Source organism: Epargyreus clarus, unplaced genomic scaffold (genome assembly GCF_041222505.1).
Source record: "Epargyreus clarus isolate Ecla_fem2 unplaced genomic scaffold, WU_Ecla_fem_2.2 ptg000021l, whole genome shotgun sequence".
Classification (NCBI taxonomy): domain Eukaryota; kingdom Metazoa; phylum Arthropoda; class Insecta; order Lepidoptera; family Hesperiidae; genus Epargyreus; species Epargyreus clarus.
This window is the reverse complement of record NW_027332228.1, coordinates 9,563,799-9,580,502: the sequence shown is the minus strand read 5'-3', so window position 1 is coordinate 9,580,502 and position 16,704 is coordinate 9,563,799. Positions and strand designations below refer to the sequence as shown.

At 31.3% G+C, this 16,704-nt stretch overlaps 1 protein-coding gene across 2 annotated transcripts in view; it reads left to right on the top strand.

Moving 5' to 3' along the window:
• Positions 1-16,704, top strand: part of LOC140750583 (pancreatic triacylglycerol lipase) — a 36,423-nt gene that overhangs the window by 15,621 nt on the left and 4,098 nt on the right. The window contains exons 2-8 of one of the 2 annotated variants that reach the window (XM_073084225.1): positions 13,037-13,193; positions 14,084-14,204; positions 14,588-14,735; positions 15,363-15,515; positions 15,771-15,860; positions 15,964-16,099; positions 16,418-16,630. In XM_073084225.1, coding sequence (XP_072940326.1) covers positions 13,046-13,193; positions 14,084-14,204; positions 14,588-14,735; positions 15,363-15,515; positions 15,771-15,860; positions 15,964-16,099; positions 16,418-16,630 — 1,009 coding nt within the window. In that variant the 5' untranslated portion in view covers positions 13,037-13,045. Of the gene's footprint in view, positions 1-13,036; positions 13,194-14,083; positions 14,205-14,587; positions 14,736-15,362; positions 15,516-15,770; positions 15,861-15,963; positions 16,100-16,399; positions 16,631-16,704 lie in introns of both variants that reach the window. The other variant, XM_073084223.1, reaches the window with a different exon arrangement.

Here is a 16,704-nt window from a genome sequence, read left to right as displayed (position 1 = left end):
CTCCTTTTCTTACTACGAAACAGTTTATTTAAGGACACTTTACCTATATTGAATTGAATTTTACTTATGAGCTCAATTTACAATTAGGATAGTTATTGTCATTCTTGTAATATTTAGTACATTTTGAAAATTATGAAAGTTTCATACTTCTTTATTAATTATAAACATTGCTGAAACGTTACTAAAATATTATACTTGTGTCAAAATTATTTCATTATCAGTTTTCATTTGTCTGTAAACATTAATCTTGAAAAACAGATGAACCGTCTGCTACGGAACTTTCTCTCAAAGATAAATGATTTTCCAAGCATTGCCGACTATTCAACATAAAACATAATATTAAGTGAAAAGCGAAATTGATGGTTGTGTGAATTATTCGCATCCGATGATGATTTAACAAATTTATTACAACTACTTAATACTAATTAATAAACAACGATAAAATAAATGAAAAATGATACCAAAATGAATTTACGCTTGAAACAAATCAATTTTCTAATAACTTTCATCTAGTAAAAGAAACTCTATACGCTTTGCATCGAGAAGGCGAAGCAGACCGACTCTCAGGAGAAAACAAACACTTTCGCTAACTACTGACCCAGTAGGTACTTTTCACACTTCCAATATTTATTCAATTAATATTTTTAGGATTTCATACAAAAAGGGGTAAAATAGAACCCTATTATTAAGCATCAGCTATTTGTCCGTCTGTCACAGGGCTCTATCTACTCGTATAAGGTGCTTCATAAGGTGTAAGCACCTTATATATATAGGCACTTAAATAAAATATATTTTCATATAAATAAACTAAATAAAACTTATTTATTTGATTCCACATTAATATCAATATTATTATTTCTTCATTCGTCAACCGTTTCTCTAAATTGTGAAATTGTGAATACCGTTATGTTTTACACATCCTTAAACGTTCTAGAAGCTATATAACCTATTAACCTACAGACCAGACTTTGTTTGGGCTCGGTTGACAGACATCGTATGCAACGAGGTGAGGTCAACGCGGTTTGCTCTGCCGTCTGGCTTCATTGGGCACTCTCCCGCCTTGCATTATAATACTTTATTAAGTAGACTTTAGACTACATTATTAAAATATTTATAAATTTAGCAGTGTAATATTTTTTAATTACAAGTTTTTTTATTGTTTTTTTCTTCAATTAAATTTATATCTTCAAGTCTGTAGCAACTAATAAGCAAAATCTGTAAATTTTAAGTCCCGCCTATTATTGGCATGCACAATATGAACATTGCACACGTGTCTTATTCCATGTGAAAACTTATTGAAACAATTGTGTGTACTGCTGTTGTTGTACAAATATATAAATAAATATTGATATATCTTGTAATTGTTACAATCATGATGTAACAATCGTAGTTATTTTTGTATTTTTGTCTTTACGTTATTATGTATACCTACATACCCAGACTATTTCGTGAAATTATTTTAACCTTACTTCACATTCAGACCACAGATGGTTCAGTAAAAGTCATAGCCTTTAAAATCAGTCCTTGCAGATATATAATTAGTTAGCGGTAGTTAATGGGTAAAAAGATTGAGAACCATCGCTTTCAAATAGTTACGTGTAAAGCAAACTCACTATCGATGGATAGAGTTCTGTCTGCAAACTAGTTTTATTAGACTCGCGGCGTGATTAATAAGATATGAATAAAAAGTTACGGATCATAGCTTTAAACTATCATTATGGATAATTAATCAATTGATGCTATCTTGTTTCCTTTTATCCGCGTCTAAAGAAGAAAGTCCATACACGACAGTCAGTTTATTATATATTTATGAGATATGATCTGTTAACATCCGTGACTTTAGGTATTTGTTTTAAAAATTAGACACTTTTACTTTAATCATATGCTTAAAGCATTAATTTTACAGTTTCTTTTTCATATTAAGTTACTAATCTATGTATTAAGTATTCACTTTTTACTTTACGTAATTAAAATATAGCCCAGATAATTAATTAGTCACTACCTTCTCTTAGTATAAAATTCAGCGTCCATATATGTATTTGTGATAGCAAAACTTAAAATGTAGTATACATTAACTTGATTTTTTTTCAAAAATATTGACACGTGATTAAAATATATTGTAACTATATAGGTACTACGATTATGGCAATACCAACCTTTTACTGTATTTTGATTTTTAAACTGCTCCCTTATAAGCTAACTCATGTTTATAATAAAAAATAAATGATGAAGAATTATGTGTCATTTATCATTAGTACATAAATCAAGTTTAACATGAAACAATGGTAAATAGAAAGTATAGGGTAATTAATGTTTACACCTAGTTATTAAAATATTGGTTACATAAAGGTTAAACTGAAACGACCTCGTGTTTTCTGTATTCGTAGGTCTTCTGTAAACAGGCCGAGGTTGTTTACATTTAGTCGGTGACATTTACCAATCGACAGTTTACCAGTATTACTTTACTGGGTACCGAAGCATGTAGCGATACTATGACTAGTACCTTAGATTTAATGAAGTAACGATATGTCGTGACATAACTAAGAGGGCAGTTCTTCTCAAAGTGAACAATATCTGGGTACTAGAAACCTCCACGGGAACGGGGATGAGCCCAAGGGACGTTGAAGTGGTTGAGGGGTGATGATTAATTTGTGTTTTAAATAAACCAAATGCATACTTTAGCCAGACAAAAAGACAAAAAGAATTGTTTCCAACATTCGGGAACGCTAGAGAATACTGATATTAAAAGTGGGCAATATATAAAAATAAAGTTGAGAACCTCTGTTGAAAGGTCTACAAGTAATCACATGAGATTATCCACGAATGCCTTTATTTTATCAGATCTTAAGTTGCACCTCAATATCCCTATTATTATACGAAAAAATGATTGTTAAAAATATTTTATCTTCTCTGACTGGTAATGCATCACTTCATAATTTAAATAACCGGTCTTTATTAAGAATCAGATCATTTAAATAATTAAACACATCCACATAACTCTTCAAGATAATAAGAGCTGTGTACTATATTGGCTTATCCAGATACGAGTCAATTTTGTCTTATATAAATATGTGAGTAATAAATATAATCAAAAGCTTAAGCAATAACTTTAAATACAAGAACAAAAATAAATATTTAACAAGTAATACTAATGTAATTTAATGTAAGACACGAAGTAAAGTAATTTACGAGGTACGAGTTTTGTATTTAGGGCATTACACATCGTTAAGGCCAAAAGAAAGCCTGAAAAAGAAAGCCTGAAAATTTTACTTAGTTTTACGTTTTTATGTTGCTCATTAATATTTATAGTTTTAACTGTCGATGCTTTCTCCACATCTCTCTGGCCTGTATTCATTAAACTCTACTCGTACGAACGGTGACAATTTTATCCCTCATACGAGTCTTCACCGCAACCAATCGATTTCTTAATGAAGTACCTTTCGTTTCGTATTTTACGGCGGGTAAAAATCCCACATAACCCGGCGTCGCTCCCACGTCGTGTACCTTTCGAAGGTTTCCCTCTGGAAAAGAAAAAAGAAAAAAAAAGGTTAAACTCCATTGCAATGTTTCACAAATACTATTATCTGTTATATTATAAAAAAGAACTTAATAAACTTAAGTTTTCTTAAATAACAACAACATATTTGCTAATGCAACCAACCAACCCGAACAAACCAACACTTTTTATCTTGATTGATAAATTATTTTACTGAACAAATGTCTAACTATGTAAACATTAATATAATAATAACTTTTATATGACTCTCATTGCATAATATAGTTAATGCAGGCTTTATTTTGCAAGCAATAGGTACGACTTTGTGAAACAGATGAGAAACTTGTGAGAAAGATTACCGGAGTAATTCTTATACTAAACACTATTATCTATATAATTCGTCGCTTCCCTGTGATTCTAGTTATTTTTGTTATGTTATTGTTATATTGTAGGAAATAACAAATATGTTTGCATAATATTAAAAAATTATTTTGATATACATTTCAATGTATTATGTATTCAATTTCTTATATTTTGATTTTGGGTCTTGTTTCGCGAGACTGTTCATTCAACTTTCTTCTTTCACTCTTCTTACTTATACCAATCAGTTATATCTATTATAAAAAATGAATATATTGGATACCACTCCCAGTATTGATATTTATGAACCACCTATTCCAATATTTGCAAACAGAAAAATATTTCAGACACAAAACAGTTGAGGGTACATAATTAGATAACATTGATACTATTTAATATGATAGATGCATTAATTATTATAGATAATGTAATATGAGAGATTATATTCACCAATTTAGAGGCGCATAGAGTCGAAATCTAAAAGGTAAAATGTATTGCAAATTCAACGTAACAATAAATAATGTGAAAACCAATATGTAGGGTCTCTTTTTTTTGTTTCTCAACGTTATTTTAACGTTGAGAAACTTAATAACATCGAAACTTTATAAGGCAGAAACAGGTTTAAAACCAAACCAATATTGACTCAATTCTTTGGGATATTTAGTTAGCACGATTCTTAGAATTAGGCAAACCTTGCAGAAAAAATTAAACGTTTTCCTACTATGAGATATTTGTTTAAATGTACATATGAGATCATTCGTGAAATATCCTACAAGTAGGTTTACGTTTTGTTTTCTTATACCTGTTCGGGTTTTTATTTTCACAACTATTATCCTGTTATTTTTATAGCTAGGTTATGATTCTTATTTCTTCGTAATATGTTGTATGTCCCATAGCTATGAAAATTTCTCCAAGTCTACAGGGCTTGAGTATACTCAATTTAGTATAAGTAAGTATACTTAATTATGTTGGTAGTATACTTAAACAAAGAGCTACTGCTAGAGAGAGCAGATGACGGGGTTACAGAAAATTTTAGCTAATTATTAAATATTGTACAAGTAAAATAATAAATAAATACCAACAATAGTATACAACAGTATATAGAAATACCGTTCCTTAGTATTACTGCCGTCCCTTCGAAGTATACCTAAAGCATTAAAATTTAACGATCGGAAAGCTTTTATGTGTACGATTTCCAAAACTCCCAACAACAGGTGCAGGAGAAAGCGTTGCAAGTGCAGGCAAACTACATCCACACATACTACAATACACTAACAATAAATGTGCTCGTGTACACATTCACCCACACAACTATCTTATGAATATGTTGCGCTTCATGAGTAACGCTATAGTTATTATAATAGCAAAGATAAGTAAAGTAATTGTTAGACGTATTTCTTAAGAAGCATAATGTTAGGAAAACAAAATGTGTTTGTAAATACTAAACCACCTAAAATTATTCAAACAATTTGAATACTTTTAATCGGTTACGGAGTTACAAGATTATTTCAATGTCAACCATATTATTAAATTGTTAGAATATTCTAATTTTCTGAAATAAATTGACGAATGTTTTAAAGGATCAGCGATAGACTTCTGTGTCAGATTGTCAAAGGCAAGCGTTTCCTACATTTATAAAAATCCACAGCCGATTCCAAATAACTTATCAAAATAGAAATTGTATATTTTTTGTTTTTAAATTAGTAATTAAGACGCAAACATTTCAATTGTTTCTATATTTTTCTCATCCATTAGAATATTTGTCTAGCTGCCATTTCTAAATCTGTCTAACTATTCTCGATAGAACTCCAGACTACAACTGCGACATAAACAAGTAAACTGGTTCTAGTAAAGCCGTCTACCAGCTACTGACTAAATGCCTTAAAAACCCGTCAAACCACTTTCGCTGCATCCACGTTAATAATCAGGTCAATTGTCCATACCGCTTTCAGGAGTCGAGAGGGCTTTGAACTTGAGAGATTTGCTTCCTTCTGTATTTAAAACTTTCTATTACACATCTAATATATTCTATTATATATTACTTCTACTTTCTACTATATAACATACATATATCATATCTTAATTTGCAAGGCATCCGTTAATTATTATTTCTGCAAGTTTCAACTAAAATGTGACTTTCATTTTTACAAACCATATTTATGAAGTCTTGACGCGTGTCTTAATATATTTTTTTAATTTAATGTTTTTATATAACAACTTGTATGTATTTGTATTTGTAACAAATGTATTTGTAAAAACGCACGTAGTTTTACGTTAAGAAACATAGAATTTTCTAGAGAGAAACAGCATGCAACTTTATTAAAATTCAACAGCCTACGATATTAAACTAGATTCATACAATTACAAAAAACGAATCAGTAGTTGTGTGGTGTGTCGACAGTATTGGGCATATTTTATGTTGCTCAGTTAAGCGTACTAAACATAAATTTCAATGAGTAGTTACGAAAAAAATTGAATTTTTAGTAATTAATTTCTTGAATAACATTATCTAAGTTACTTTACCTAAATAGATTTTTAATCACGAAATTTGTTGTATAATCAAAATTAAAAAAGCAAGAGTAAACTTTTATTTCTTTAAATATCTACAAGATAGGTTCGGAGTCGTCGTAGTAAAAAATATCTCTGATAATATACAAGTAAAAAAACCATATTTCTACTGTCTGCAATACGGAAATATGTAAATACAAAATTATTGTAGCAATCAGCATGTAGCGTGCGTAGAGGCTCGCGTTGATGTCTTTCTCTAAGATTATCTAACGTCGATCTCATTGCGGCACAGCATCACGGAAAGCTCTTAAAAAGGTCATATTTAATGGTTATATATTTATCTTATGTGTAACATTGGTTACAATGTAACCAAAGCAAACGGTTTATTGCCGTAATTAATTCCTTTACAGCCGTTTCATAATCGGACGTCTTACTTTATTGATATAATATCCTTCGACGTAAACAAAGCAATTTGCTTTGTCGCTGTTACTACACAGACCGACAGACTTAACTAATTTGGTCCGATGCATGTATAATTTACATAATATTAACATAAAACAGACTAGGTTAATTTTAGTGTAGACATACACGTCATAGAGGTAAACATGCACTGCATCCTAAATTGCATATGGCATATGGCTATAGTAACTGTAAAAAAGTCGATTACGATTCGCTTCACGCTATTTCCTTGATGGGCTCATTGTGAGAGCAATAGCTAAGTACCTCCTTGTGCACTGCAAAAACTTATGATAATTTTCTGCTAAAGTATAGTAAGAATGAAATAAAACGAAGAAATTAATTGAGGACAAATTTTATTAAATAAACTCTTATACCTATTTGTATATCAATGAATATACACCGCCAGTAGTTTTGTTTAAATAGGTACTGACTACAGAGCAAGTTACACACAGTTAAAACAGATAAGCATTTCAAATTTTACTTAATTTCGAAATAAAATTCAATCAAAAAAATCTTTTCTGCAAACTGCAATTGCAAATGTACATCCTAACCTTCAAACAAGCAATTTGCTAAAAATTAAAAAAAATCCTTTGCAAATCGCATTTTGAATCTTAACTACAAGGTTGCCAAAAGTATACAATGAATGTAAGATAAAATCAAATTAGTACATTAATATTTTAACGCACATTAATCCCAACCTTAATTAAGTGATATCTACTTAATTGAGTGCTTAATTTGATTCAATGTGAGAAATGAAATATACAAAGTTGTTTAATGTGTAAACAATTAAGTGGCAGATTAATCTGAGGATTTGTTCTAAAAAGACCTTTCAAATATAGCCCCAACTACACATCTCTGTGTGCGATTTTCGGTTTTCAGATTTCAGAATTAAATTATCCAATGGATATCTTTTTTAAAATATTTATGCTGAATAAATAGCTAATACAGAAAGACAGATCGATTTTTAATTATTTCATATTCTGATATTGAACATCATATAGATAATAGTAAGCATATATTTTCAAAAAACTGACAGACACTTTACTTTTATCTATTTGGATAGATGTAGAGAGACAACATTTTACATATGTGTTTGCGTAATATTTGATGTATGCATAAGTACCTGTTTAGAGGCAAGGTCAGGACCATGAGGTAGGTGGAGAAAGGCTGATGAGCTGTTTAAATTCAGTGATATATAGAACGTGTCTATGAATTAGGTACTGGGTTTTCTTTCGTTCAGATAATCATAAGTGTGACAAGATAACACGAAAGCTTTTGTTTATTTCATATTATAACATTTGAAGGATCTTAGATAAAGATGATGGTGTAATTAATATTTTTAACAATATAAAAAGTCCTGTAAAATTTTGAAAATTATTTCTTAATGTATAATTACACTCATTTAACGAATATAATACGAAATCAAATAAATAATTAATTTATTGTTTTAAAAAATTGTAAAATTTTGAACTTCGAAATTGGTTAAAATTGATTATTACCAACTTACAGGTTAAGACACATTTCATATAAATTTGCAAACAATAACCTTATGACATAACAGAAGCGCACCGACTTTAATGCGCAAATAAATATTGCGTGTGCTTATGATGCAGCTGTTACTACCATGTGGGTCAACGAGGCACGACCAAAAGAGGGTCAGAGGCGAACCGCCGTTTAACATCGTAATAGTGTATATAAACAAAGCTTTATGTAATCATACAGTGTGAATGTAGCTCCAGTGATATTTTTACATTGAGACGACCTGATAACTCTACATATTCCAGTCACTTCATTAAAGAGGAGAATTACATAAGAAGTACATAAGAATTTATATTTGACGCATCTATCGACAACTATAGCGTTTTCTACACTCATAGCTCTGCGCTACGATTCCCAGTGTTGTTGGGTTGTTAAGTATCTTGGAAAAATGCATATACGAATATCATCATCATCATCATCAACCCATTACTGTCCCACTCCTGGGCACGGGTCTCCTCTCAGAATGAGAAGGACTAGGCCACAGTCCATCGCACTGGCCAAGTGCGTATTGGTAGAATTCACATACCTTTAAGATTTTTTTGTATAAATCTCTCAGGTATGCAGGTTTCCTCACGATGTTTTCCTTCACCGTTTAAGCAAGTAATAATATACGAATATGTAAACACCCAAATACATAACATACACTTAAATTTATCTTTAATGTACGCTCAGAGACGAAACATGAATGTCACTGCTATCAAACTGGTTACCACTGCGCTACTAGGACCGTCAATCTATATACAATGTAATTCGATACCTAAACTTGTTTACGTTGGACCAAGCTCTATGTTGCATAATCTATGAAATATTTTTTTCATATTGACACCACAGAGTTGCCGGCTCATTAGGGTATTAGAAGCAGCGTAATGAAGCATTATTACTACGACTTGCTTCAGTACCCTTACCATGAGTTTTTAAGTTTTGACAAATATGACTGTTTTGATATTTGTTTACGTATAAGCCCATACAATTTCCAAGTTCTGATAAAATCTGCTAGGGGCGCTGATCGGAAATTGTATGGGCAAATACGTAAACAAATACCAAAACAGTCATATTTGTCAAAACGTAAAAACTCATGGTAAGGGTACTGAAGCAAGTCGTAGTAATAATGCTTCGTAAGGGTACAGATACCTTCCGAATTTCGGAGACAGCCTTTGTCTATTATTAGACCTAAAGTAAAAGTAACGAAAAGAGTTACAGTTACAATAAAATTAAACTGACTACGTTACCATTATGTAAAAGATAAACACTTTAATTATATGTTGCATTTCTGTAACTGCGCTCAAATGTCGTACGAGAAAATTTGCAGGTTAAGCATCTATTAAATAAATTAACACGTTATATAATTGCACTGCAATATTAGATTATATCAATGTTTCCCAGTGACATACTTTGAAATGATTATAATAATTCTAGCTTGAGGATTTTGTAGAGAAATTTTGTATCACGGACCAAGATAAATATAATAAGATATCATTATGTTACAGTACAAACATAAAAAGTTGGGATTGAAAAGATAATGTCGCTGTGTTTTTCTTACTGACACGAAAACACAAGAGACCATTACAGTAAATGATCATGTACAAAAAACTGTATATTTAATAGGCATATATCTTCCAACCAATTACGTTTATACATAGTACATATACAAATACTTAAATAATACTTGAAGCTACAGCAATCACTTAAGATCGGATTAGGTACAATATATATTTGAATCTACATAATATAAAGTAGTTTCTAAAGTAATAAAAAATTATCGTGCCATTCATTGAGTATTGGCTGCCACACTTTGTTTGTTGCATTCTTAGAGAAAACTCAACCGCGAACAAAACACAAACAGATTCACCTGCACATGCTTTCATCAATATAAGTTATTCATATCCATTTTAATAATATACCACCGCGTAACCATTACGTCACGCATAATGCACTATCCAATTCATCTGATTAGAACGGACAGAGGAAGTGACCATTTCTATTAAAAATCGAACGCAACTTGAGATGTCAAAAGCAACAGTTATTCGTTCTAACCACTATATCATTTATCAAAACAGAAATCAGAAATAAGTTGGATTAATCCGAAGAGAAAGTAAATTATGTCATTATCTAGTGGTGCCATCACTGATCCATCATTTTCAAATTATCGTGTTTGATCGTGTATTAAAGATTACACATTTGACTATTTCGCATAATTATGTACTGCACATAAAGTAGACACCATAATATGTATTACGTTAAGATTATCATATGTAAAACCTTTATAACATATTTGTGACCCATATATTTTTTAAGGATTTGAGGCTAAATTTAAAAAAATATATATTTACAATCAAGAAATATTTAAAATGCATCTTAAAAAAATCATAATTACATTTTCAAACAATGTTTTTAATTGTACTTACTACTTATTGGCACCTATTCTTGCATATTAGGTATATAATTCGTATTGCAGGAATAGCATTTTAAATATACATAACAAAATTTACAATTATTGCATTACCAAATGCATACACAAGATGCGTTTAAAATTACCATTTGAAGAATCATTTCGATCTCACTATATAAGTATAACCACATCCTTGTCAGTAAATCAGCTTTCACTTTTATCATCCACGAAGATTGGCTGTCATCTAACAAATTGCTTTTTTCTTACTACAAGAATCAATATGGGTCCAAATTAATGTACAAAATTGGATGCGTAGAAACTATTTTGTCTACAGAATGTATTTTTTCAATAAGCCCAATTAACTTTAATAAGCACATATTTTAATACTTACTTGCTTTTTAATATCTACTAAGTAACGTTGGCTATACTGAATAGTGATAGAATTAGATTTTACCGTTTTATAACTTAAATACCTACTCCATAAATACTGAGTAGCGATGAAAAAAACATTCCACGTTTTCTACTTTCATAATATCGATTGTTATTGAGAAAGCATTTGCGAAAAAATGCATTACAACGGTGTTGCAACACGTACACAAGTTTGCATTATATTACATGTGAACAATTATTATCTCATACAGCCTATTACAAAAACGGTGTCGTTGTTGATATAATGATTATTTATCACGCTACGGTACGTTTGTCTATTGACAAAATGGCATAATTCACATGTACACCTTAGATATCGAACTGTACCCTTACCATGAGTTTTTACGTTTTGACAAATATGACTGTTTTGGTATTTGTTTACGTATTTGCCCATACTATTTCCAATCAGCGCCCCTAGCGGTTTGTGTCAGAACTTTGAAATTGTATTGGTTAATACGTAAACAAATACAAAACAGTCATATTTGTCAAAACGTAAAAACTCATGGTAAGGGTACTGGTGATCATTTAGTAGTATAAGGTTTCAGATTAGTATGTCACATTTGTTTTTATGATAAGCAGAGAGCTTAGTGATTTTTAATTCGGTCTATAAGTCTGGAGGTTTGAAAATATGCAGCAATGGGTCCACGATTCTATTTCTGAAAACTCTAATAGTACGTATATTAAGTACAATATACCTATGTTAGCACAACATAAATGTCTGTTGAATAGTTCATAAAATCTTTGGACTGCTATATGGCGTCCACATTCACATTCTTATAATTTAATCTACCGACTTTACTTTTATTGTTCACCTACTTTATATAAATTAATGTTTGGCTAGCATTTTTTTACAGTAATTTACATGACGAGGAAACATATGCCTTAATTTTATTCTACATCTTATTCTGTATGTCTACATTGTCTACTCTATTTTGAAAACAACTGCACCAATTTTGATCACGATTTTTATATCCAAATGTCCTTATCTTAGAAGAAATACCTCTTTTATCCCTAAAATATCTAAGGATGGCCATAATTCAAAAGGACCTTAAATTTATATTATTTAAAGACCATTTATCTGAACAATCTTTAACAGACATCATTTATTAAACGCTAAAGTTATAAGAGGAAACTTAAGCAATGCAAAATTTGTATCATAGAATAGAGCAACACGCAAAATTTAATATTGATATAGATTTTGTAAACAAACCTCACAAAATAACGACTTACTGCCTTCCTATAACAAACGCTTCACTCGTTTTATTTATTGCATAAGAAAATATATCTCGCAGCTCGCAGTTTCTTCCGCGTGCATAGCCCAGTGAAGCAAGAAATGAGGCTGGAAGTACGTGAAGATTGTAGATAAGTAATTGTAATAGCTTAATCTGACGAGCATATCGCATCACTTTATCGCGTTCCATAAGATCATATTAACGTACCTATGAGCACTTCCGTACATAGGAATAATATGGTCAATTTATAAATGTAAGTACCTACTAGGTACTCATGATTTTGTAACAGGAAATTAACAACTGAACGAATTGAAACTTTATTAAAATAGTATTCTTATAATAGCGCGTATTGGGTAATAACTTTAAACACATAATTTGTAATAGTAAATGCCGACCTGTAGTAGGCGTACAGTCAAATAAATTGTATGTGGTAATTTCCACCCCATTGTGAAAGTCGCACGAAAGCGAAAATTATAATACAAACACTAATCACGAAAATGTTGCTATACGTAGAATTAGGTACCTACAATCTATATGTGAGAACCCTAAAATAAGAACCTAATACAGTCCATATCGTAACCCAGGGGCTCATGAATTTGAATTAACACAATTTTTCTATTCCAGGAGTAAGTCATGCGACGTCTGCACCTGACAGACAGACATCTACGAGTTATGTTATGGTGCATTCTCCTGGGTCTGCAGCCAGCGTTCGCCGGCATCCTCGACCCCTTCAACTGGGCGCGCTCCGACCGCATCGAAGTCAACATCCCCTGGCTCCCATGTAAGTAAGCCTAATAAGTCTAATAAGACGGGCAAGCATATTAACCAAATCAGAAATAGATTACTTAAATCAGCTTAATCTGAATATCTGAATAACGAACTAAACATAAAAACCTACTTTCGTATGCATTCTAAAACACAATACATATACATAAATATAAATATATATATTATAATGAACACCAAAAAGTAAATTACGAAAAATCTTCATTGAAAACTTGTAAATAATAATATGTAATTTATACCTACCTGATTTCATATATTTCATAATATAGTATAGGTAGTTATATTGTAAAGTTATACGTAAATTGCGTACTTAAATATGAAGTCAAAGTATTTTATGACTAGGTAATATTCAACGAGTAAATAGAAAAATAAATGTAACCGTTATTTATGATACCTAAAGTGAATAAAATAATGCAAGTATTTTGTATTAATGGTTAAATAAGTACCGCTTAAGAAACGATAATTTTAATAAATACATTGTTCTTTTTTGTCACCTATTGTGCTTCTGTGTAATTAACATATGTTTAAATTTCAATTACCTTGGGTATCCTAAGCTAAAAGTTTTTATTTTATATTTTGTAGTTTTTGTGTATAATAATTACGTACTTAATGCAACAATAATAATAATTTAAATCACATTAAAATGTCTCATAATCGTTTATCAAAAACAATAGCAAAAACATTTTATTATCTCATGATTGTTTCCCAAAAACATAAATAGTCGCAAATTGTTGTTTTTCTAATATTTTTTTATTGCATGAAACTTCGAAAACATCACGTGATTTTTTACTAACATCAAAAACAAAACGGCCAGACATTATATTCTCATTATTACAATTCCAATATTTTTGCAGTTTCCTACTTAAACATTACATTGCTTTTCAGTTGAAAATGAGACAAGGTGTTACGACGAGCTAGGATGCTTGAACATTACAAGAAGCTGGTACCATCTCATCCACCGGCCTTTCAACGTATTTCCTCTACCAAGAGTCGTCATTAATACCAGGTATAATCTAGTAACCTTAAGGCCAATATTTTTGTAGACCTTTATATATTACCTGTCGATATAGATATATAAATAGAGTTCAAATAAGTTTGATTCCATGTTCTTTCCTGTCTGTTCCTTTTGTTTATAATAGATATTGACGAAATCTAGTATTAACAATAAAATAAATGGTAAATTGTAATAATGCTGCGAGCTTAACGTTTAAATTTAAATTGTGGACGGATTTGGGTGATTTTTTTATTACCTTAATCGATCTTGTAATGTTTATTACCCACCTACAAATATTAGTAATATTTACGTTACTCTTATAATTATAGCATCCTTTTCTTTTCTCTTTCTTATATTTTCTTTTCTGTTATATATAATATACAATATATTTTCAGGTTTATTTTATATTCAAAAAAGAATCCCACAGATGGACAAATACTGAATGTGAATGTAAATAAAACGATTGCAAAGTCTAACTTCAGTCCTAGGCGGCTGACTAAAATGATTATACATGGATTTATTGACACACCACTGTCTAATTGGGTAAGGTATTTAAGAAATCATTAAAACGAAACAGTAAATCAGAAAGCCAAAAGGCGTAACCTTAACAATATATTTCTAGAAGATCTAACTAGCAAACAAGCTTGCTATTCACCTGATGGTATGTGATCACTATCGTCCAAAGACATTTGTAACAAACTCCGTATATAAAAAGGGATCTGCATAAAATATTTACAGATAAGTTGCCACTCCTGTAACCTTACCAGGAGTTTTTACGTTTCGACAAATATGACTGTTTTGGTATTTGTTTACGTATTTGCCCATACAAATTCCAATCAGCGCCCCTAGCGGATTGTTTCAGAACTAGTAAATCGTATGACCCTTACCAGGACTGAAATGAATCAGCTAGCGTCTACACCTTTTCACTGAAACGCAAGGACTACTTCACACTAAAAATAGGTACGGTGGCGATACCTCCCCTGTCGAAACATACTGGTCCTACCACCCATCAAAAACGTCCCCCATATTGTGCTTTAAATGCCTCCGAATTTCATTTCGATTTTTTAAAGCAGATTTTGTCCATAAACTTATTGTTCCGAATTTTTTCTTAATAATAAGAGTTTTTTTACAAATTAACATTATTTCAATAATAACATTATTATTACATAGGTGAGCGAGATGAAAGATGAGCTGGTAAAAGCAGGTGATTTCAACGTGGTCATAGTGGATTGGGCGGGCGGCAGTCTGCCCTTATACACCCAGGCCACTGCTAACACTAGGCTAGTCGGGCTTGAAGTTGCGCATTTCATCAACACTTTACAGGTAATTTTTAATAATTATTGATTTTATTTAATTAAGTATTTTCCTATTTATGCAATTGTAGCATTTTTGATATTGCGACTAGTCGTTCACTTATTGGTAGCAAAAAGGCTACATACAGGTTTGAAAAAGAATTAATAATTTAATGAATTAATTTTAAACTTGTAATAATTATTAACTTCTCGATGGCAGGCAAATAAGTGTAGCAGTAGGTAGTATGTAGCTTACCATAGTCTATAATTGATTTCATTATTACAGAAAGATCATGGACTAAATCCTCTTGACGTCCACATAATAGGGCACTCCCTAGGGGCCCACACCGCTGGATACGCGGGAGAAAGAATACAAGTAAGTGGAACTGAGTGTGAAAACTTCAATGTTGTTTATAATATAGTGAAATGTTCGTTATTATGCCTTCATATTGTCTTTGATTCAGCTTTTCATTTCTTAGAACTTGGGAAGAATAACGGGGCTTGACCCCGCGGAACCTTATTTCCAAGGCATGCCTACACACGTAAGGCTAGATCCAACGGACGCAGAATTTGTTGACGTCATCCACACGGATGGGAAAAGCATTTTTCTTTTAGGTAAACCAATCTTTCATATATTTTGTTCATGCTTTTAACTTTCATCTTCATTATGTACATAAAAGTTTGTTCTAATCAATCTAAAACGAATGAAAATACTTTTGTTGGAAGCTTACAGCTTAAGAAATTAATTAAACTAACCCAATATTCTAATATGTATATGTATTTATGTTGTAAATATCCCGCTACAAAGCTAGTAGTTCATCGTTCATTTATTATACATATGTACATATATAGTTTTTTATATTTGCCGCCTACTTCAACTAATTTACCGACGTGTTTATTTCACACGTGCGACAGATTTTGTGTTTATGGCAGGGTACGGGATGTCTCAGCCGGTGGGACACCTGGACTTTTACCCAAACAACGGGAAGGAACAACCTGGCTGTGACCTCACGGAAGGGCCACTGATACCTCTGACTCTTGTAAAACAAGGATTGGAAGAAGCGTCTAGAGTTCTCGTGGCATGCAATCACGTCAGAGCTATAAAACTTTTTACAGAGTCTATCAATGGAAAATGCCCCTACATAGGTGTGTTCATTTTAAATTATATATTATTTGTTACTCGTATGTAAACCGCAAGCATGTACGCTAACAACCATATA